A 22,326-nucleotide genomic window follows, 5' to 3' on the forward strand; every position below is an offset into this window, starting at 1 on the left:
GTTTCTAGTCTAGTGTGTTGTTTCTAATCTAGTGTGTTGTTTCTAGTCTAGTGTGTTGTTTCTAGTCTAGTGTGTTGTTTCTAGTCTAGTGTGTTGTTTCTAATCTAGTGTGTTGTTTCTAGTCTAGTGTGTTGTTTCTAATCTAGTGTGTTGTGTTGTTTCTAATCTAATGTGTTGTGTTGTTTCTAATCTAATGTGTTGTTTCTAGTCTAGTGTGTTTCTAGTCTAGTGTGTTGTTTCTAATCTAGTGTGTTGTTTCTAGTCTAGTGTGTTGTTTCTAATCTAGTGTGTTGTTTCTAGTCTAGTGTGTTGTTTCTAGTCTAGTGTGTTGTTTCTAATCTAGTGTGTTGTTTCTAATCTAGTGTGTTGTTTCTAGTCTAGTGTGTTGTTTCTAGTCTAGTGTGTTGTTTCTAGTCTAGTGTGTTGTTTCTAATCTAGTGTGTTGTTTCTAATCTAATATATTGTGGTGTTTCTAGTCTAGTGTGTTGTTTCTAGTCTAGTGTGTTGTTTCTAATCTAGTGTGTTGTTTCTAATCTAGTGTGTTGTTTCTAATCTAGTGTGTTGTTTCTAATCTAGTGTGTTGTTTCTAGTCTAGTGTGTTGTTTCTAATCTAGTGTGTGTTTCTAGTCTAGTGTGTTTCTAATCTAGTGTGTTGTTTCTAGTCTAGTGTGTTTCTAATCTAGTGTGTTGTTTCTAGTCTAGTGTGTTTCTAGTCTAGTGTGTTTCTAGTCTAGTGTGTTTCTAGTCTAGTGTGTTTCTAGTCTAGTGTGTTTCTAGTCTAGTGTGTTGTTTCTAATCTAATATATTGTGTTGTTTCTAATCTAATCTAGTGTGTTGTTTCTAATCTAATATATTGTGTTGTTTCTAATCTAATCTAGTGTGTTGTTTCTAATCTAGTGTGTTGTTTCTAGTCTAGTGTGTTGTTTCTAATCTAATGTGTTGTTTCTAGTCTAGTGTGTTGTTTCTAATCTAGTGTGTTATTTCTAGTCTAGTGTGTTTCTAGTCTAGTGTGTTTCTAATCTAGTGTGTTGTTTCTAATCTAGTGTGTTGTTTCTAGTCTAGTGTGTTGTTTCTAATCTAGTGTGTTGTTTCTAGTCTAGTGTGTTGTTTCTAGTCTAGTGTGTTGTTTCTAATCTAGTGTGTTGTTTCTAGTCTAGTGTGTTGTTTCTAATCTAGTGTGTTGTTTCTAATCTAGTGTGTTGTTTCTAGTCTAGTGTGTTTCTAGTCTAGTGTATTGTTTCTAATCTAATGTATTGTGTTGTTTCTAGTCTAGTGTGTTGTTTCTAATCTAGTGTGTTGTTTCTAGTCTAATGTATTGTGTTGTTTCTAGTCTAGTGTGTTTCTAGTCTAGTGTGTTGTTTCTAATCTAATGTATTGTGTTGTTTCTAGTCTAGTGTGTTGTTTCTAATCTAGTGTGTTGTTTCTAGTCTAGTGTGTTGTTTCTAATCTAGTGTGTTGTTTCTAGTCTAGTGTGTTGTTTCTAGTCTAGTGTGTTGTTTCTAATCTAGTGTGTTGTTTCTAATCTAATGTGTTGTTTCTAGTCTAATGTGTTGTTTCTAATCTAGTGTATTGTTTCTAATCTAGTGTATTGTTTCTAATCTAGTGTGTTGTTTCTAATCTAGTGTATTGTTTCTAATCTAGTGTGTTGTTTCTAATCTAGTGTATTGTTTCTAATCTAGTGTGTTGTTTCTAATCTAGTGTGTTGTTTCTAGTCTAGTGTGTTGTTTCTAGTCTAGTGTGTTGTTTCTAGTCTAGTGTGTTGTTTCTAGTCTAGTGTGTTGTTTCTAATCTAGTGTGTTGTTTCTAATCTAATGTGTTGTTTCTAGTCTAATGTGTTGTTTCTAATCTAGTGTATTGTTTCTAATCTAGTGTGTTGTTTCTCATCTAGTGTGTTGTTTCTCATCTAGTGTGTTGTTTCTAATCTAATGTGTTGTTTCTAATCTAATGTGTTGTGTTGTTTCTAATCTAATGTGTTGTGTTGTTTCTAATCTAGTGTGTTGTGTTGTTTCTAATCTAGTGTGTTGTGTTGTTTCTAATCTAGTGTGTTGTGTTGTTTCTAATCTAATGTGTTGTTTCTAATCTAATGTATTGTTTCTAATGTGTTGTTTCTAATCTAATGTATTGTTTTTGTTTCTAATGTGTTGTTTCTAATCTATTGTATTGTTTCTAAGCTATTGTATTGTTTGTAATGTGTTGTTTCTAATCTAATGTAATGTGTTGTTTCTAATGTGTTGTTTCTAATCTAATTTATTGTTTTTGTTTCTAATGTGTTGTTTCTAATCTATTGTATTGTTTCTAAGCTATTGTATTGTTTGTAATGTGTTGTTTCTAATCTAATGTAATGTGTTGTTTCTAATGTGTTGTTTCTAATCTAATGTAATGTGTTTCTAATCTAGTGTGTTGTTTCTAATCTATTGTATTGTTTCTAATCTATTGTATTGTTTCTAATCTATTGTAATGTGTTGTTTCTAATGTGTTGTTTCTAATCTAATGTATTGTGTTGTTTCTAATGTGTTGTTTCTAATCTAATTTATTGTTTTTGTTTCTAATGTGTTGTTTCTAATCTAGTGTGTTGTTTCTAATCTAATGTGTTGTGTTGTTTCTAATCTAATGTATTGTGTTGTTTCTAATGTGTTGTTTCTAATCTAATGTATTGTATTGTTTCTAATCTATTGTGTTGTTTCTAATCTAACGTATTGCGTTGTTTCTAATGTGTTGTGTTGTTTCTAATCTAACGTATTGCGTTGTTTCTAAAGTGTTGTTTCTAATCTAATGTATTGTATTGTTTCTAATGTGTTGTTTCTAATGTGTTGTTTCTAATGTGTTGTTTCTAATGTGTTGTTTCTAATCTAATGTATTGTGTTGTTTCTAATGTGTTGTTTCTAATGTGTTGTGTTGTTTCTAATCTAACGTATTGTGTTGTTTCTAATGTGTTGTTTCTAATCTAATCTATTGTATTGTGTTTCTAATGTATTGTGTTGTTTCTAATCTAGTGTGTGTTTCTAGTCTAGTGTGTTTCTAGTCTAGTGTGTTGTTTCTAATCTAGTGTGTTGTTTCTAGTCTAGTGTGTTGTTTCTAATCTAGTGTGTTGTTTCTAATCTAGTGTGTTGTTTCTAGTCTAGTGTGTTGTTTCTAGTCTAGTGTGTTGTTTCTAGTCTAGTGTGTTGTTTCTAATGTGTTGTTTCTAATATATTGTGTTGTTTCTAATGTATTGTGTTGTTTCTAATCTAGTATATTGTGTTGTTTCTAATCTAATGTGTTTTTCTAATATAATGTGTTGTTTCTAATCTAATCTAGTGTGTTGTTTCTAATCTAATGTGTTGTGTTGTTTCTAATCTAATGTATTGTGTTGTTTCTAATGTGTTGTGTTGTTTCTAATCTAACGTATTGCGTTGTTTCTAATGTGTTGTTTCTAATCTAATGTGTTGTTTCTAATCTAATGTATTGTGTTTATTCTAATCTATTGTATTGTTTCTAATCTAATGTGTTGTTTCTAATGTGTTGTGTTGTTTCTAATCTAACGTATTGCGTTGTTTCTAAAGTGTTGTTTCTAATCTAATGTATTGTATTGTTTCTAATGTGTTGTTTCTAATGTGTTGTTTCTAATGTGTTGTTTCTAATGTGTTGTTTCTAATCTAATGTATTGTGTTGTTTCTAATGTGTTGTTTCTAATGTGTTGTGTTGTTTCTAATCTAACGTATTGTGTTGTTTCTAATGTGTTGTTTCTAATCTAATCTATTGTATTGTGTTTCTAATGTATTGTGTTGTTTCTAATCTAGTGTGTGTTTCTAGTCTAGTGTGTTTCTAGTCTAGTGTGTTGTTTCTAATCTAGTGTGTTGTTTCTAATCTAGTGTGTTGTTTCTAGTCTAGTGTGTTGTTTCTAGTCTAGTGTGTTGTTTCTAGTCTAGTGTGTTGTTTCTAGTCTAGTGTGTTTCTAGTCTAGTGTGTTGTTTCTAATCTAGTGTGTTGTTTCTAATCTAGTGTGTTGTTTCTAATCTAGTGTGTTGTTTCTAGTCTAGTGTGTTGTTTCTAGTCTAGTGTGTTGTTTCTAGTCTAGTGTGTTGTTTCTAGTCTAGTGTGTTTCTAGTCTAGTGTGTTGTTTCTAATCTAGTGTGTTGTTTCTAATCTAGTGTGTTGTTTCTAGTCTAGTGTGTTTCTAGTCTAGTGTGTTGTTTCTAATCTAGTGTGTTGTTTCTAATCTAATGTGTTGTTTCTAGTCTAGTGTGTTGTTTCTAATCTAGTGTGTTGTTTCTAGTCTAGTGTGTTGTTTCTAGTCTAGTGTGTTGTTTCTAGTCTAGTGTGTTGTTTCTAGTCTAGTGTGTTGTTTCTAGTCTAGTGTGTTGTTTCTAGTCTAGTGTGTTGTTTCTAATCTAATGTATTGTGTTGTTTCTAGTCTAGTGTGTTGTTTCTAGTCTAGTGTGTTGTTTCTAGTCTAGTGTGTTGTTTCTAGTCTAGTGTGTTGTTTCTAATCTAATGTATTGTGTTGTTTCTAATCTAGTGTGTTGTTTCTAATCTAGTGTGTTGTTTCTAGTCTAGTGTGTTGTTTCTAGTCTAGTGTGTTGTTTCTAGTCTAGTGTGTTGTTTCTAATCTAGTGTGTTGTTTCTAATCTAGTGTGTTGTTTCTAGTCTAGTGTGTTGTTTCTAGTCTAGTGTGTTGTTTCTAGTCTAGTGTGTTGTTTCTAGTCTAGTGTGTTGTTTCTAGTCTAGTGTGTTGTTTCTAATATATTGTATTGTTTCTAATGTGTTGTTTCTAATATATTGTGTTGTTTCTAATGTATTGTGTTGTTTCTAATCTAGTATATTGTGTTGTTTCTAATCTAATGTGTTTTTCTAATATAATGTGTTGTTTCTAATCTAATCTAGTGTGTTGTTTCTAATCTAGTGTGTTGTTTCTAATCTATTGTATTGTTTCTAATCTATTGTATTGTTTCTAATCTATTGTAATGTGTTGTTTCTAATGTGTTGTTTCTAATCTAATGTATTGTGTTGTTTCTAATGTGTTGTTTCTAATCTAATTTATTGTTTTTGTTTCTAATGTGTTGTTTCTAATCTATTGTGTTGTGTTGTTTCTAATCTAGTGTGTTGTTTCTAATCTAATGTGTTGTGTTGTTTCTAATCTAATGTATTGTGTTGTTTCTATTGTGTTGTTTCTAATCTAATGTGTTTTTTCTAATGTGTTGTGTTGTTTCTAATCTAACGTATTGCGTTGTTTCTAAAGTGTTGTTTCTAATCTAATGTATTGTATTGTTTCTAATGTGTTGTTTCTAATGTGTTGTTTCTAATGTGTTGTTTCTAATGTGTTGTTTCTAATCTAATGTATTGTGTTGTTTCTAATGTGTTGTTTCTAATGTGTTGTGTTGTTTCTAATCTAACGTATTGTGTTGTTTCTAATGTGTTGTTTCTAATCTAATCTATTGTATTGTGTTTCTAATGTATTGTGTTGTTTCTAATCTAGTGTGTGTTTCTAGTCTAGTGTGTTTCTAGTCTAGTGTGTTGTTTCTAGTCTAGTGTGTTGTTTCTAATCTAGTGTGTTGTTTCTAATCTAGTGTGTTGTTTCTAATCTAGTGTGTTGTTTCTAGTCTAGTGTGTTGTTTCTAGTCTAGTGTGTTGTTTCTAGTCTAGTGTGTTGTTTCTAATCTAATGTATTGTGTTGTTTCTAGTCTAGTGTGTTGTTTCTAGTCTAGTGTGTTGTTTCTAATCTAGTGTGTTGTTTCTAATCTAGTGTGTTGTTTCTAGTCTAGTGTGTTGTTTCTAGTCTAGTGTGTTGTTTCTAGTCTAGTGTGTTGTTTCTAGTCTAGTGTGTTGTTTCTAGTCTAGTGTGTTGTTTCTAATCTAGTGTGTTGTTTCTAATCTAGTGTGTTGTTTCTAATCTAGTGTGTTGTTTCTAGTCTAGTGTGTTGTTTCTAGTCTAGTGTGTTGTTTCTAGTCTAGTGTGTTGTTTCTAATCTAGTGTGTTGTTTCTAGTCTAGTGTGTTGTTTCTAGTCTAGTGTGTTGTTTCTAGTCTAGTGTGTTGTTTCTAATCTAGTGTGTTGTTTCTAATCTAGTGTGTTGTTTCTAGTCTAGTGTGTTGTTTCTAATCTAGTGTGTTGTTTCTAGTCTAGTGTGTTGTTTCTAGTCTAGTGTGTTGTTTCTAATCTAGTGTGTTGTTTCTAGTCTAGTGTGTTGTTTCTAGTCTAGTGTGTTGTTTCTAGTCTAGTGTATTGTGTTGTTTCTAATCTAATGTGTTGTTTCTATTTTAGTGTGTTGTGTTGTTTCTAATCTAGTGTGTTGTGTTGTTTCTAATCTATTGTAATGCGTTGTTTCTAATCTAATGTGTTGTTTCTAATCTAATTTATTGTTTTTGTTTCTAATGTGTTGTTTCTAATCTATTGTAATGTGTTGTTTCTAATCTAATGTGTTGTGTTGTTTCTAATGTGTTGTTTCTAATCTATTGTATTGTGTTGTTTCTAATCTAATGTATTGTGTTGTTTCTAATGTGTTGTTTCTAATCTAATGTGTTGTGTTGTTTCTAATGTATTGTGTTGTTTCTAATCTAATGTGTTGTTTCTAATCTAGTGTATTGTTTCTAATCTATTGTATTGTGTTGTTTCTAATCTATTGTATTGTTTCTAATCTATTGTATTGTGTTGTTTCTAATGTGTTGTTTCTAATCTAATGTATTGTGTTGTTTCTAATGTGTTGTTTCTAATCTAGTGTGCTGTGTTGTTTCTAATGTGTTGTTTATAATCTAATGTATTGTGTTGTTTCTAATGTGTTGTTTCTAATCTATTGTATTGTGTTGTTTCTAATGTATTGTGTTGTTTCTAATCTAATGTGTTGTTTCTAATGTATTGTGTTGTTTCTAATCTAATGTGTTGTTTCTAATATATTGTATTGTGTTGTTTCTAATGTGTTGTTTCTAATCTATTGTATTGTGTTGTTTCTAATGTATTGTGTTGTTTCTAATCTATTGTATTGTGTTTCTAATGTATTGTGTTGTTTCTAATCTATTGTATTGTGTTGTTTCTAATCTAATGTGTTGTTTCTAATCTAATGTGTTTTTCTAATATATTGTATTGTTTCTAATGTGTTGTTTCTAATATATTGTGTTGTTTCTTATCTAATGTGTTTTTCTAGTCTAGTGTGTTGTTTCTAATCTAATATAATGTGTTGTTTCTAGTCTAGTGTGTTGTTTCTAATCTAATGTGTTATTTCTAATCTAATGTGTTGTTTCTAATCTAATCATTTTATTTACAATGACTGGGTAGTCCGTCATTGTAAGTAAGAATTTGTTCATAACTGACTTGCCTAGTTATATAAAGGTTAAATAAAGTTAAAAAATGATTGTGTTGTTTTTAATCTAATGTATTGTGTGTCGTCTGTAGGCAGGGAAACTGGCTGTAGACCGAGGCTGGGCCATCAATGTAGGTGAGTTCCGTCTCCTCTCTTTCTCATGGCTTCTCAGTTTCACTGCCAATTCAACTCTTATGAATTGACTCAGACAGTGAGTTGGAGGTTGGACAGAGAGAGAGAGAGTGTGTTGTAGAATCAACTATTAAAGACTACTAGAACCCACTGGATTCTCCAATTACATTGAGTGAACTACAGGACAAAATTCAATCCCTCCAACCCACAAAGGCCTGTGGTGTTGATGGTATCCTAAATGAAATGATCAAATATACAATATATAAATATATATTTCAATTGGCTATACTTAAACTCTTTAACATCATCCTCAATTCTGGCATCTTCCCCAATATTTGGAACCAAGGACTGATCACCCCAATCCACAAAAGTGGAGACAAACTTGACCATAATAACTAACGTGGAATATGGGAAAATCCTCTGCATTATCATTAACAGTAGACTCGTGCTTTTCCTCAGTAGAAACAAAGTACTGAGCAAATGTCAAATACCAAATTAACATACGACAGAACACGTATTCACCCTGCACACCCTAATTGACAAACAATGTGAGGTGTGAGGTATCACAATCTCTTTCAATAATGACAGGAATGGAGGAGGTTGTTATTCTCCAGCTAGGATGGAGTCCGTCACTCCTCAGCAGGCCAGGCTTGGTCCTGTTTGTGGGTGAGTCCCAGAAAGAGGGCCAATTATCTACAAATTATATATTTTGGGAGGGGCAGAAAACAGTTTTCAACTATCGATTGAGTTGTGAGACTCTGCTGTAGAGCTCATCACTCCCCGTAACTGGGTGGGGGCCAGAGACAATTACTCAATGCCGACACATCTTTCTAGCTGATTTACACGCTGAAGCTATGTTGCGCTTGGTGACCTCTGACTGTTTCATCCTAACATCGTTGGTGCCGACGTGGATAACAATATCTCACCAGTTTTAGCCTTAGCCAGCACCATCTTCAGATTAGCCTTAACGTCGGTAGCCCTGCCCCCTGGTAAACAGATTAGCCTTAACGTCGGTAGCCCTGCCCCCTGGTAAACAGTGTATGATCGCTGGATGATTCGTTTTAAGTCTAATACTGCAGGTAATGTACTCGCCAATGACCATAGTTTTCAGTTTGTCAGAGCTAACGGTGGGAGGCTTTGGCGTCTCAGACCCCGTAACGGGAGTAGAGACCAGAGAAGGCTCGGCCTCTGACTCCGACTCGCTGCATAATGGGGAGAACCGGTTGAATGTTTCTGTCGGCTGAATGAGCGACACCGGTTGACCATTCCTACAGCGTTTCCTTCCAAAACCGTGAGAAGGTTGTCCGGCTGCGGGGACGCTGTTTCATCCTTTCCTACACTGAAATTACCCTTGCCTAACGATTGCGTCTGAAGCTGATCTTGTAGCACAGCTATCCTCGCCGTAAGGCGATCGTTCTCCTGTATATTATGAGTACAGCGACTGCAATTAGAAGGCATCATGTTAATGTTACTACTTAGCTTCGGCTGTTGGAGGTCCTGACGAACCATGTCCAGATAAAGCATCATGTTAATGTTACTACTTCGCTTCGGCTGGTGGAGGTCCTGATGAACCATGTCCAGATAAAGCATCATGTTAACGTTACTACTTAGCTTCGGCTGGTGGAGGTCCTGACAAACCATGTCCAGATAAAGTATCATGTTAACGTTACTACTTAGCTTCGGCTGGTGGAGGTCCTGACGAACCATGGCCAGATAAAGCATCATGTTAATGTTACTACTTAGCTTCGGCTGGTGGAGGTCCTGACGAACCACGTCCAGATAAAGCATCATGTTAATGTTACTACTTAGCTTCGGCTGGTGGAGGTCCTGGTGGAGGTCCTGGTTGGCTGTTGGAGGTCCTGAACCATGGCCAGATAAAGCATCATGTTAATGTTACTACTTAGCTTCGGCTGGTGGAGGTCCTGACGAACCAGGTCCAGATAAAGCATCATGTTAATGTTACTACTTAGCTTCGGCTGGTGGAGGTCCTGACGAACCATGGCCTGATAAAGCATCATGTTAATGTTACTACTGGTTGGCTGGTGGAGGTCCTGAGATAAAAGCATCATGTTAACCATGGTCCAGATAAAGCATCATGTTAATGTTACTACTGGTTGGCTGGTGGAGGTGGAGTTAATGTCCTGACTGAACCAAGGCCTGATAAAGCATCATGTTAATGTTACTACTGGTTGGCTGGTGGAGGTCCTGACGAACCACGGCCAGATAAAGCATCATGTTAATGTTACTACTGGTTGGCTGGTGGAGGTCCTGACGAACCATGGCCAGATAAAGCATCATGTTAATGTTACTACTGGTTGGCTGGTGGAGGTCCTGACGAACCATGGCCAGATAAAGGATCATGTTAATGTTACTACTGGTTGGCTGGTGGAGGTGCTGACGAACCATGGCCAGATAAAGCATCATGTTAATGTTACTACTAGTTGGCTGGTGGAGGTCCTGACGAACCATGGCCAGATAAAGCATCATGTTAATGTTACTACTGGTTGGCTGGTGGAGGTCCTGACGAACCATGGCCAGATAAAGCATCATGTTAATGTTACTACTGGTTGGCTGGTGGAGGTCCTGACGAACCATGGCCAGATAAAGCATCATGTTAATGTTACTACTGGTTGGCTGGTGGAGGTCCTGACGAACCATGGCCAGATAAAGCATCATGTTAATGTTACTACTGGTTGGCTGGTGGAGGTCCTGACGAACCATGGCCAGGTAAAGTGAAACCGTAAAGTTGTCAGGTAGCAAAGTTAAGATTAGCAACAAAATGCACTTAAACAAGTCTACAAGTTGTGACCGGAAATGACTTGATTTGATCAGACTCACTCAGGATGGGGGAGTCGTCGCAGAGAGAGAGCTTTTCCTACTGTGCTCTCTCTTCGATCCCGTAAAAGTCCTGCTAGAACTGCGTGAGGATGCCCTGCACCATTACTGTCCCAGACTGCACCATTACTGTCCCAGACTGCACCATTACTGTCCCAGACTGCTCCATTACTGTCCCAGACTGCACCATCACTGTCCCAGACTGCACCATTACTGTCCCAGACTGCACCATCACTGTCCCAGACTGCTGTCCCAGACTGCACCATTACTGTCCCAGACTGCTCCATCACTGTCCCAGACTCCTGTCCCAGACTGCTCCATCACTGTCCCAGACTGCTGTCCCAGACTGCTCCATCACTGTCCCAGACTGCTGTCCCAGACTGCTCCATCACTGTCCCAGACTGCTGTCCCAGACTGCTGTCCCAGACTGCTCCATCACTGTCCCAGACTGCACCATCACTGTCCCAGACTGCTGTCCCAGACTGCTCCATCACTGTCCCAGACTGCTCCATCACTGTCCCAGACTGCTGTCCCAGACTGCTCCATTACTGTCCCAGACTTGTACACGTTGACAGAGGTTGTTTCAATTTCCCTCAATGTCTAATATTCTGAGTTTCCACCCTGGGACAATACCCTCTCTCTTGACATGGGGGTAGTGTGCTCTTATAACAATGTTTCCATCCTGGGACAATACCCTCTCTCTTGACATAGGGGTAGTGTGCTCTTATAGCACTGTGCCATGCCAGGGGATGGTCTGTGTGGAAAATTAAGTTGCTTGTGTTCCCCTCTTTGTGGCAGTCAGCAAATAGTGTCGCTGGATTGTCCTTGAGGAGCTTAGTTGTTGTACTTATTCCTTGCAGTGTTGTTTTTTTATATCCATGGGGTGTATTGTAATGACCCCTGGACAGGGATAAGCCATTGGGGCTTCAAAGGCCTCTGCATTTGGGTGGGGGGCTATGAAAATATGCTGCCATTGTTGGGCTCAAAAGTGTCTCTCTCTCTCTCTCTCTCTCTCTCTCTGTGTCTCTCTCTGTGTCTCTCTCTGTGTCTCTCTCTGTGTCTCTCTCTCTCTGTTATCTCTCTCTCTCTCTCTGTTCTCTCTCTCTCTCTCTCTCTCTGTTCTCTCTCTCTCTCTCTGTTCTCTCTCTCTGTTCTCTCTCTCTGTTCTCTCTCTCTGTTCTCTCTCTGTTCTCTCTGTGTCTCTCTCTCTCTCTGTTCTCTCTCTCTCTCTCTGTGTCTCTCTCTCTCTGTTCTCTCTCTCTGTTCTCTCTCTGTTCTCTCTCTCTCTCTCTCTCTGTTCTCTCTGTCTCTGTCTGTCTCTTTCTCTCACTCACTCTCAGGTGGAGGTTTCCATCATTGCTCCAGTGACAAAGGAGGAGGATTCTGTGCCTATGCCGACATCACCTTAGCTATCAAGGTGAGAACATTGCAACTATACTGAACAAGATATAAACACAACCTGTAAAGTGTTTGTCCCCTGTCTCTTGAGCTGAAATAAAAGATCACTGAAATGTTCCATAAGTACAAAAAGCTTATTTTTTTCCACTTTAAATGGACTGATTCCTCATATGAACTGGCTGAACTGTAACTCAGTAAAATCATTAACATTGTTGCATGTTGCGTTTATATTTTTGTTCAGCATAGATTTGTCTACTATTCCACAATCATGTGAATAATGGGGCGGCAGGGTAGCCTAGTGGCTAGAGCGTTGGACAAGTAACCGGAAGGTTGCAAGTTCAAATCCCCGAGCTGGGTAGTGTACACTTATAACACTGTGCCATGCATGGTCTGTGTGGAAAATTAAGTTGCTTGTCGTTCTGTCGTTCTGCGCCTGAATAGGCAGTTAACCCACTGTTCCTAGGCCGTCATTGAAAATAAGAATTTGTTCTTAACTGACTTGCCTAGTTAAATAAAGGTAAAATAAAATAAAATACATGACAGAGACTAAGGTAAAGAGTAATCTGTCTGTCTGTCTGTCTGTCTGTCTGTCTCTCTGTTTGTTTGTTTGTTCACCTCCTGTCTGTTTGTCTGTCCTAGTTTCTGTTTGAGAGGGTGGAGGGAATCTCCAGAGCCACCATCATAGATCTGGACGCACACCAGGTGAGTTGTCACTGTAACTGAGATGGTTACTGTAGCTGTCTCAGCATCCCAAATAGCATCCTGTTCACTGGGCCCACTCACCAGCATCACTGTAAATGTCTCAGCATCCCAAATAGCATCTTGTTCACTGGGCCCACTCACCAGCATCACTGTAACTGTCTCAGCCTCCCAAATAGCATCTTGTTCACTGGGCCCACTCACCAGCATCACTGTAACTGTCTCAGCCTCCCAAATAGCATCTTGTTCACTGGGCCCACTCACCAGCATCACTGTAAATGTCTCAGCATCCCAAATAGCATCCTGTTCACTGGGCCCACTCACCAGCATCACTGTAACTATCTCAGCCTCCCAAATAGCACCCTGTTCACTGGGCCCACTCAGCAGCATCACTGTAACTATCTCAGCATCCCAAATAGCACCCTGTTCACTGGGCCCACTCACCAGCATCACTGTAACTATCTCAGCATCCCAAATAGCACCCTGTTCACTGGGCCCACTCACCAGTGTACAAGTAGTCCCTCAGTAAAGATAAGTAAGTCCAGTTGATATTGAGATGCACAGTCCTCTCATCTCTATCTGAGGTAGATAATATGTTCATTCCAGTTGATATTGAGATGCACAGTCCTCTCATCTCTATCTGAGGTAGATAATATGTTCATTCCAGTTGATATTGAGATGCACAGTCCTCTCATCTCTATCTGAGGTGGATAATATGTTCATTCCAGTTGATATTGAGATGCACAGTCCTCTCATCTCTATCTGAGGTGGATAATATGTTCATTCCAGTTGATATTGAGATGCACAGTCCTCTCATCTCTATCTGAGGTAGATAATATGTTCATTCCAGTTGATATTGAGATGCACAGTCCTCTCATCTCTATCTGAGGTGGATAATATGTTCATTCCAGTTGATATTGAGATGCACAGTCCTCTCATCTCTATCTGAGGTGGATAATATGTTCATTCCAGTTGACTCTGACTGCACTTTTTTTAGGAAGCCTACTAATTAGCATATTTAGTTTGTGTTCAGATGAACCACATCCTCCCAAAACCACATCCTCCCAATTACCCCAGTAAGGTTTGTTAAGTCAAGGTTCCAGCTGTCCAGAATACACTATCATATTCATTCTCTGACTGTCCCAAATGGCACGCACTCATTTTGACCAGAGCTATATGGGCACTATACAGGGAATAGTGGCCCTGATGCTAGCATGGCATTCCATCAGTATATTGACCGAAGTAAAGTTGGGTGTCAGAACAGATCTAGACAGATGATGCTATGTTAATGATTAATGAAAAGAACAATAGACTGAATTCTAATGAAGGAATACAAATGAGTCTTAAAACAGCCTGATCAGCACAGACCAGGGTGGGGAGGAGAGGAAGCTGATGGGGTGGGGGGAGGAGGTGGGAAAAGGGAGCGGTTTCAGACCCCAATTAAGACCTAGAGTTATGACACTGTGGTCTTGTTCTGAATGTAGATTACAAACTAATGCTTCCATAGTGATGACAGCACAACAGACTGATGAGTAGTGATGCTTCCATAATGATGACAGCACAACAGACTGATGAGTAGTGATGCTTCCATAGTGATGACAGCACAACAGACTGATGAGTAGTGATGCTTCCATAGTGATGACAGCACAACAGACTGATGAGTAGTGATGACCGCACAACAGACTGATGAGTAGTGATGCTTCCATAATGATGACAGCACAACAGACTGATGAGTAGTGATGCTTCCATAGTGATGACAGCACAACAGACTGATGAGTAGTGATGCTTCCATAGTGATGACAGCACAACAGACTGATGAGTAGTGATGCTTCCATAGTGATGACAGCACAACAGACTGATGAGTAGTGATGCTTCCAGACAGATCGAGAAACAGAAGGATATGAAGAGTGATGGAGATGTGTTGACTTCTGGATGAGTGTCATTTTAACCGGAACGTCTTTGGACGGACAGCAACATTATTTAGCCCTCATCTCACCCTGTCACTCTGTCAGAAGGTAACATCATAATATCAGGGATGCTAAAGGGTCTCTGTGTAGAATGGCTCTGACATCACTTCCTCTTTCTGCCTAGGGGAACGGTCATGAGCGTGACTTCCTGGATGACAGGCGTGTTTTCATCATGGACGTCTACAACCGATACATCTACCCTGGAGACGGATACGCAAAGAGTAAGATACCACTAACCTATGACCCCTAACCCTCTATAACCGATACATCTACCCTGGAGACGGATACCCTAAGAGTAAGATACCACTAACCTATGACCCCTAACCCTCTATAACCGATACATCTAACCTGGAGACGGATACCCTAAGAGTAAGATACAACTAATCTATGACCCCTAACCCTCTACAACTGATACATCTACCCTGGAGACGGATACCCTAAGAGTAAGATACCACTAACCTATGACCCCTAACCCTCTATAACCGATACATCTACCCTGGAGACGGATACCCTAAGAGTAAGATACCACTAACCTATGACCCCTAACCCTCTACAACCGATACATCTACCCTGGAGACGGATACCCTAAGAGTAAGATACCACTAACCTATGACCCCTAACCCTCTACAACCGATACATCTAACCTGGAGACGGATACGCAAAATGATCTCCATATTGTTTTTTTGGGGTACTAAATTGGATATTGTGTTTTGATATGTGGACGAGGCCACTGGACCATGAAATCAATAGTGGTTCGATAATATTCTTCTAGTTTGTTGCTGTATAGAGCAGTGGTTTTATTTTTGTGTCCCACAGGGGGCAGACTCTGACCTGTCCCACTCTGCTGCCTAAAGAGATTTCTCTGCTCTGACTCTCTACCCCTCTACCTGAAGACTGTTCTCATTCTGTCCCTCTCAAACAAACCCTCTCCATACCTGCTGGAAAAGTGTGTGTATGTGTGTGTGTCGGTGCAAAAAGTGTGTGTGTGTTGGACCTGTACAGTTGATTTATTTCAGGAGGTTAAATCAGTGTCTCATTATTCTGTTGTACTTTCAAAACAAATGTAAAATAGTTTAATTCATAACACATTTAAAGTAGTCACATTTAAAATATACTTATTTATAACAGGCATGAAATGACTTGGGTTCTTGGGCACTATGGGCTCTATCAATGGAAACAGGATGCACCTGAGCTCAATTTCGAATCTCATAGCAAAGGGGTCTGAATACAATACTTTCCGAATGCACTGTACATTGCTGTGTTTCCCGGGGCGATTAAATGTAATGTACTGGGGGACGGAGGATCTGTCTGTCTGTCTACCTGTCTGTCTATGTCTCTCTCAGGAGCCATAAAGCGTAAGGTGGAGCTGGACTGGGGGACAGAGGATCTGTCTGTCTGTCTACCTGTCTGTCTATGTCTCTCTCAGGAGCCATAAAGCGTAAGGTGGAGCTGGACTGGGGGACAGAGGATGATGAGTACCTCCAGAAGGTAGAGCTCCACTCGGAGGGTGCTCTCAATGAGGTCCGGCCTGACATCATAGTATACAACGCCGGTACAGACATCCTAGACGGAGACCCCCTGGGAGGGCTGGCTATCTCACCACAGGTAGGTTTGGTAGGGGACTGGCTATCTCACCATTGGTAGGGTTGGTAGGGGACTGGCTATCTCACCACATGTAGGGTTGGTAGGGGACTGGCTATCTCACCATTGGTAGGGTTGGTAGGGGACTGGCTATCTCACCACAGGTAGGGTTGGTAGGGGACTGGCTATCCCCCCACTGGTAGGGTTGGTAGGGGACTGGCTATCTCACCACTGGTAGGGTTGGTAGGGGACTGGCTATCTCACCACTGGTAGGGGACTGGCTATCTCACCACTGGTAGGGGACTGGCTATCCCACCACTGGTAGGTTTGGTAGGGGACTGGCTATCTCACCACTGGTAGGTTTGGTAGGGGACTGGCTATCTCACCACTGGTAGGTTTGGTAGGGGACTGGCTATCCCACCACTGGTAGGGTTGGTAGGGGACTGGCTATCTCACCACAGGTAGGGGACTGGCTATGTCACCACTGGTAGGGTTGGTAGGGGACTGGCTATCTCACCACAGGTAGGGGACTGGCTATCTCACCACTGGTAGGTTTGGTAGGGGACTGGCTATCTCACCACTGGTAGGGTTGGTAGGGGACTGGCTATCTCACCACAGGTAGGGGACTGGCTATCTCACCACTGGTAGGGTTGGTAGGGGACTGGCTATCTCACCACAGGTAGGGGACTGGCTATCTCACCACTGGTAGGTTTGGTAGGGGACTGGCTATCTCACCACTGGTAGGGGACTGGCTATCTCACCACTGGTAGGGTTGGTAGGGGACTGGCTATCTCACCACATGTAGGGTTGGTAGGGGACTGGCTATCTCACCACTGGTAGGGTTGGTAGGGGACTGGCTATCTCACCACTGGTAGGGGACTGGCTATCTCACCACTGGTAGGGTTGGTAGGGGACTGGCTATCTCACCACTGGTAGGGTTGGTAGGGGACTGGCTATCTCACCACATGTAGGGTTGGTAGGGGACTGGCTATCTCACCACTGGTAGGGTTGGTAGGGGACTGGCTATCTCACCACATGTAGGTTTGGTAGGGGACTGGCTATCTCACCACAGGTAGGGGACTGGCTATCTCACCACTGGTAGGGTTGGTAGGGGACTGACTATCTCACCACATGTAGGGTTGGTAGGGGACTGGCTATCTCACCACAGGTAGGGTTGGTAGGGGACTGGCTATCTCACCACTGGTAGGGTTGGTAGGGGACTGGCTATCTCACCACAGGTAGGGTTGGTAGGGGACTGGCTATCTCACCACAGGTAGGGGACTGGCTATCTCACCACAGGTAGGGGACTGGCTATCTCACCAACCACTGGTAGGGTTGGTAGGGGACTGGCTATCTCACCACAGGTAGGGTTGGTAGGGGACTGGCTATCTCACCACATGTAGGGTTGGTAGGGGACTGGCTATCTCACCACTGGTAGGGTTGGTAGGGGACTGGCTATCTCACCACTGGTAGGGTTGGTAGGGGACTGGCTATCTCACCACATGTAGGTTTGGTAGGGGACTGGCTATCTCACCACTGATAGGGGACTGGCTATCTCACCACTGGTAGGGGACTGGCTATCTCACCACTGGTAGGGTTGGTAGGGGACTGGCTATCTCACCACATGTAGGGTTGGTAGGGGACTGGCTATCTCACCACTGGTAGGGTTGGTAGGGGACTGGCTATCTCACCACTGGTAGGGTTGGTAGGGGACTGGCTATCTCACCACAGGTAGGGTTGGTAGGGGACTGGCTATCTCACCACATGTAGGGTTGGTAGGGGACTGGCTATACCACCACTGGTAGGGGACTGGCTATCTCACCACATGTAGGGTTGGTAGGGGACTGGCTATCTCACCATTGGTAGGGTTGGTAGGGGACTGGCTATCTCACCATTGGTAGGGTTGGTAGGGGACTGGCTATCTCACCACATGTAGGTTTGGTAGGGGACTGGCTATCTCACCACTGGTAGGGTTGGTAGGGGACTGGCTATCTCACCACTGGTAGGGGACTGGCTATCTCACCACTGGTAGGGGACTGGCTATCTCACCACTGGTAGGGGACTGGCTATCTCACCACTGGTAGGGGACTGGCTATCTCACCACTGGTAGGGTTGGTAGGGGACTGGCTATCTCACCACTGGTAGGGTTGGTAGGGGACTGGCTATCTCACCACTGGTAGGGGACTGGCTATCTCACCACTGGTAGGGTTGGTAGGGGATTGGCTATCCCACCACTGGTAGGGGACTGGCTATCTCACCACTGGTAGGGTTGGTAGGGGACTGGCTATCTCACCACTGGTAGGGTTGGTAGGGGACTGGCTATCTCACCACATGTAGGTTTGGTAGTGGAGTCAGTCTTTCCATTCCCTGAGTTGGTAATCACTTGTTCTTTAAACCCTCCAGCTGTTCTCATTGTCATGTCTCCACCTCTCCCCCCTGAGGAGGGTGTGTATTTGGGGGGGACTGTCCAGATGTCTCCATCCACCTGGCAACGCTGGTGTTCATGTCTGTGAATGGAGGGGAAAGGGAAGCATGGGGGCAGAGAGGAGTAGAAACACAGAGCTCCAGTCCCTCAGGGGAAAGGGTGTGGAATGATTCTACCATAGTATGACGTTATGGAGCGTTTCCTCATCCTCATAGCTTTGGGTTGTTATTGTGCACTAAGATTAAATGTCAAAGACAAAATGATGAAACCGTTTTCTAGAGGCTGTCTAGACTCAAACTGAGGCTTAAATGCTCCTCTCTTCCAGGGCATCATAAAGAGGGATGAAATAGTGTTCCGGGCAGCACGAAGGAGAGGGATTCCCATCCTGATGGTGACATCTGGTGGATACCAGAAGAAGACTGCTCGCATCATCGCTGACTCCATCATCAACCTGCGACGCCAGGGCCTGATTGGAGGGAATGAGGATGGGGAGGTGGCAGAGGAGTGTGTGGGCGGAGTCCCCCTCGTGATGAGCAGCTCTGACTCCTCCCCTTCCTCTGTGTCGACAGGACCAGCCCCCAACACCATTTGACTGTAACTGAACATGAGTTGGATCTTAGGGTCCAGAGCTTCTCCTGGAACCGTAGGACACTAGAGGAAAAATGTTATGCTCGGGAATAGAGTGCCTTTTCAGACTTCCCCACGATCTTACTGATGCCCAAGGTGACTGTGGCAGGGGTCGGTAATGGTACACGGTTGGTCGGGTAGCCTAGTGGTTAAGAGTGTTTGGCCAGTAATTTGAATCCCTGAGCCAGCTAGGTGAAAAATCTACCGATGTGCCCTTGAGCAAAGCACTGAACACTAGTTGCTCCTGTAAGTCTATGGATAACAGTGTCTGCTAAATTACTAAAATGTAAATGTCTGAGACATTCTGTAGTGGTACTGGGTTGGTCTGAGACATTCTGTAGTGGTACGGGGTTGGTCTGAGACATTCTGTAGTGCTACAGGGTTGGTCTGAGACATTCTGTAGTGCTACAGGGTTGGACTGAGACATTCTGTAGTGGTACTGGGTTGGTCTGAGACATTCTGTAGTGGTACAGGGTTGGACTGAGACATTCTGTAGTGGTACAGGGTTGGTCTGAGACATTCTGTAGTGGTACAGGGTTGGACTGAGACATTCTGTAGTGGTACATGGTTGGTCTGAGACATTCTGTAGTGGTACAGGGTTGGTCTGAGACATTCTGTAGTGGTACTGGGTTGGACTGAGACATTCTGTAGTGGTACATGGTTGGTCTGAGACATTCTGTAGTGGTACGGGGTTGGACTGAGACATTCTGTAGTGGTACATGGTTGGTCTGAGACATTCTGTAGTGGTACGGGGTTGGACTGAGACATTCTGTAGTGGTACAGGGTTGGTCTGAGACATTCTGTAGTGGTACATGGTTGGTCTGAGACATTCTGTAGTGGTACGGGGTTGGACTGAGACATTCTGTAGTGGTACAGGGTTGGTCTGAGACATTCTGTAGTGGTACTGGGTTGGACTGAGACATTCTGTAGTGCTACAGGGTTGGTCTGAGACATTCTGTAGTGCTACAGGGTTGGTCTGAGACATTCTGTAGTGGTACAGGGTTGGTCTGAGACATTCTGTAGTGGTACTGGGTTGGACTGAGACATTCTGTAGTGGTACAGGGTTGGACTGAGACATTCTGTAGTGCTACAGGGTTGGACTGAGACATTCTGTAGTGGTACGGGGTTGGTCTGAGACATTCTGTAGTGCTACGGGGTTGGTCTGAGACATTTTGTAGTGGTACAGGGTTGGTCTGAGACATTCTGTAGTGGTACTGGGTTGGACTGAGACATTCTGTAGTGGTACAGGGTTGGACTGAGACAGATGTATAGTTTTCTGTGGACAGTAGTGTTTAATACTAACACTAAACATGGTGACTTCAGACATTGGACTTTAAGATTGACTTAAGTTTTCTGGTTCGTGTATTAGAGATCTAGAGAGAAAGCGGGCCTTTTAAACCCTACTATTGATGACGGTTAGGAACTGGGTTAGGTCTGACTGGCCCAGAGTTTCACCTGGGCTCCTGGGCTATGACCCAAATGGCACCTAATTCCTTATATAGTGCACTACGTTGGGCCAAGGGGCCTGTATGGTTTGATACTGCCACTGACTTTAATTCGCTAGTTCATATTGACTTGAAGGACCAATCGATGAAAAAAGGGCCTTTACCTGGTCTAATCACATGGGTTGGTCAGGGAAACCTCCGTGTCCTAACACCCTATTATATAGGGCACTACTTTGTCCAAAGGGGCTGTAAGGTAACTTAGTAGGACTTGGTAGGACTTTACAGTAGGACTTGGTAGGACTTTACAGTAGGACTTGGTAGGACTTTACAGTAGGACTTGGTAGGACTTTACAGTAGGACTTGGTAGGACTTTACAGTAGGACTTGGTAGGACTTGGTAGGACTTTACAGTAGGACTTGGTATGACTTTACAGTAGGACTTTACAGTAGGACTTGGTAGGACTTTACAGTTGGACTTTACAGTAGGACTTGGTAGGACTTTACAGTTGGACTTAGTAGGACTTTACAGTAGGACTTTACAGTAGGACTTGGTAGGACTTTACAGTTGGACTTAGTAGGACTTTACAGTAGGACTTTACAGTAGGACTTGGTAGGACTTTACAGTAGGACTTGGTAGGACTTTACAGTAGGACTTGGTAGGACTTTACAGTAGGACTTGGTAGGACTTTACAGTAGGACTTGGTAGGACTTTACAGTAGGACTTGGTAGGACTTTACAGTAGGACTTGGTAGGACTTTACTGTAGGACTTAGTAGGACTTTACAGTTGGACTTAGTAGGACTTTACAGTAGGACTTGGTAGGACTTTACAGTAGGACTTGGTAGGACTTTACAGTAGGACTTGGTAGGACTTTACAGTAGGACTTGGTAGGACTTTACAGTAGGACTTTACAGTAGGACTTTACAGTAGGACTTTACAGTAGGACTTGGTAGGACTTTACAGTAGGACTTGGTAGGACTTTACAGTAGGACAGTAGTGTTTAATACTAACACTAAACATGGTGACTTCAGACATTGGACTTTAAGATTGACTTAAGTTTTCTGGTTCGTGTATTAGAGATCTAGAGAGAAAGCGGGCCTTTTAAACCCTACTATTGATGACGGTTAGGAACTGGGTTAGGTCTGACTGGCCCAGAGTTTCACCTGGGCTCCTGGGCTATGACCCAAATGGCACCTAATTCCTTATATAGTGCACTACGTTGGGCCAAGGGGCCTGTATGGTTTGATACTGCCACTGACTTTAATTCGCTAGTTCATATTGACTTGAAGGACCAATCGATGAAAAAAGGGCCTTTACCTGGTCTAATCACATGGGTTGGTCAGGGAAACCTCCGTGTCCTAACACCCTATTATATAGGGCACTACTTTGTCCAAAGGGGCTGTAAGGTAACTTAGTAGGACTTTACAGTAGGACTTGGTAGGACTTTACAGTAGGACTTGGTAGGACTTTACAGTAGGACTTGGTAGGACTTTACAGTAGGACTTGGTAGGACTTTACAGTAGGACTTGGTAGGACTTTACAGTAGGACTTGGTAGGACTTTACAGTAGGACTTGGTAGGACTTTACAGTAGGACTTAGTAGGACTTGGTAGGACTTTACAGTAGGACTTGGTAGGACTTTACAGTAGGACTTGGTAGGACTTTACAGTAGGACTTTACAGTAGGACTTGGTAGGACTTTACAGTTGGACTTAGTAGGACTTTACAGTAGGACTTTACAGTAGGACTTGGTAGGACTTTACAGTTGGACTTAGTAGGACTTTACAGTAGGACTTTACAGTAGGACTTGGTAGGACTTTACAGTAGGACTTGGTAGGACTTTACAGTAGGACTTGGTAGGACTTTACAGTTGGACTTAGTAGGACTTTACAGTAGGACTTTACAGTAGGACTTGGTAGGACTTTACAGTAGGACTTGGTAGGACTTT

General features: G+C 41.7%; 1 protein-coding gene across 2 annotated transcripts in view; it reads left to right on the top strand.

The window, feature by feature from the left end:
* hdac11 (histone deacetylase 11) overlaps positions 1 to 21,058 on the top strand; it is a 68,336-nt gene extending 47,278 nt beyond the window's left edge. For both annotated transcript variants that reach the window (XM_065004766.1, XM_065004767.1), the window contains exons 5-10: positions 7,366 to 7,408; positions 11,581 to 11,657; positions 12,278 to 12,340; positions 14,429 to 14,525; positions 15,731 to 15,909; positions 18,636 to 21,058. In XM_065004766.1, coding sequence (XP_064860838.1) covers positions 7,366 to 7,408; positions 11,581 to 11,657; positions 12,278 to 12,340; positions 14,429 to 14,525; positions 15,731 to 15,909; positions 18,636 to 18,902 — 726 coding nt within the window. In that variant the 3' untranslated portion in view covers positions 18,903 to 21,058. The remainder of the gene's footprint in view (positions 1 to 7,365; positions 7,409 to 11,580; positions 11,658 to 12,277; positions 12,341 to 14,428; positions 14,526 to 15,730; positions 15,910 to 18,635) is intronic.
* The last annotated feature ends 1,268 nt before the right edge of the window (positions 21,059 to 22,326 follow it).

This window comes from Oncorhynchus nerka, linkage group LG2 (genome assembly GCF_034236695.1).
Source record: "Oncorhynchus nerka isolate Pitt River linkage group LG2, Oner_Uvic_2.0, whole genome shotgun sequence".
In the NCBI taxonomy this organism is placed as follows: Eukaryota; Metazoa; Chordata; class Actinopteri; order Salmoniformes; family Salmonidae; genus Oncorhynchus; species Oncorhynchus nerka.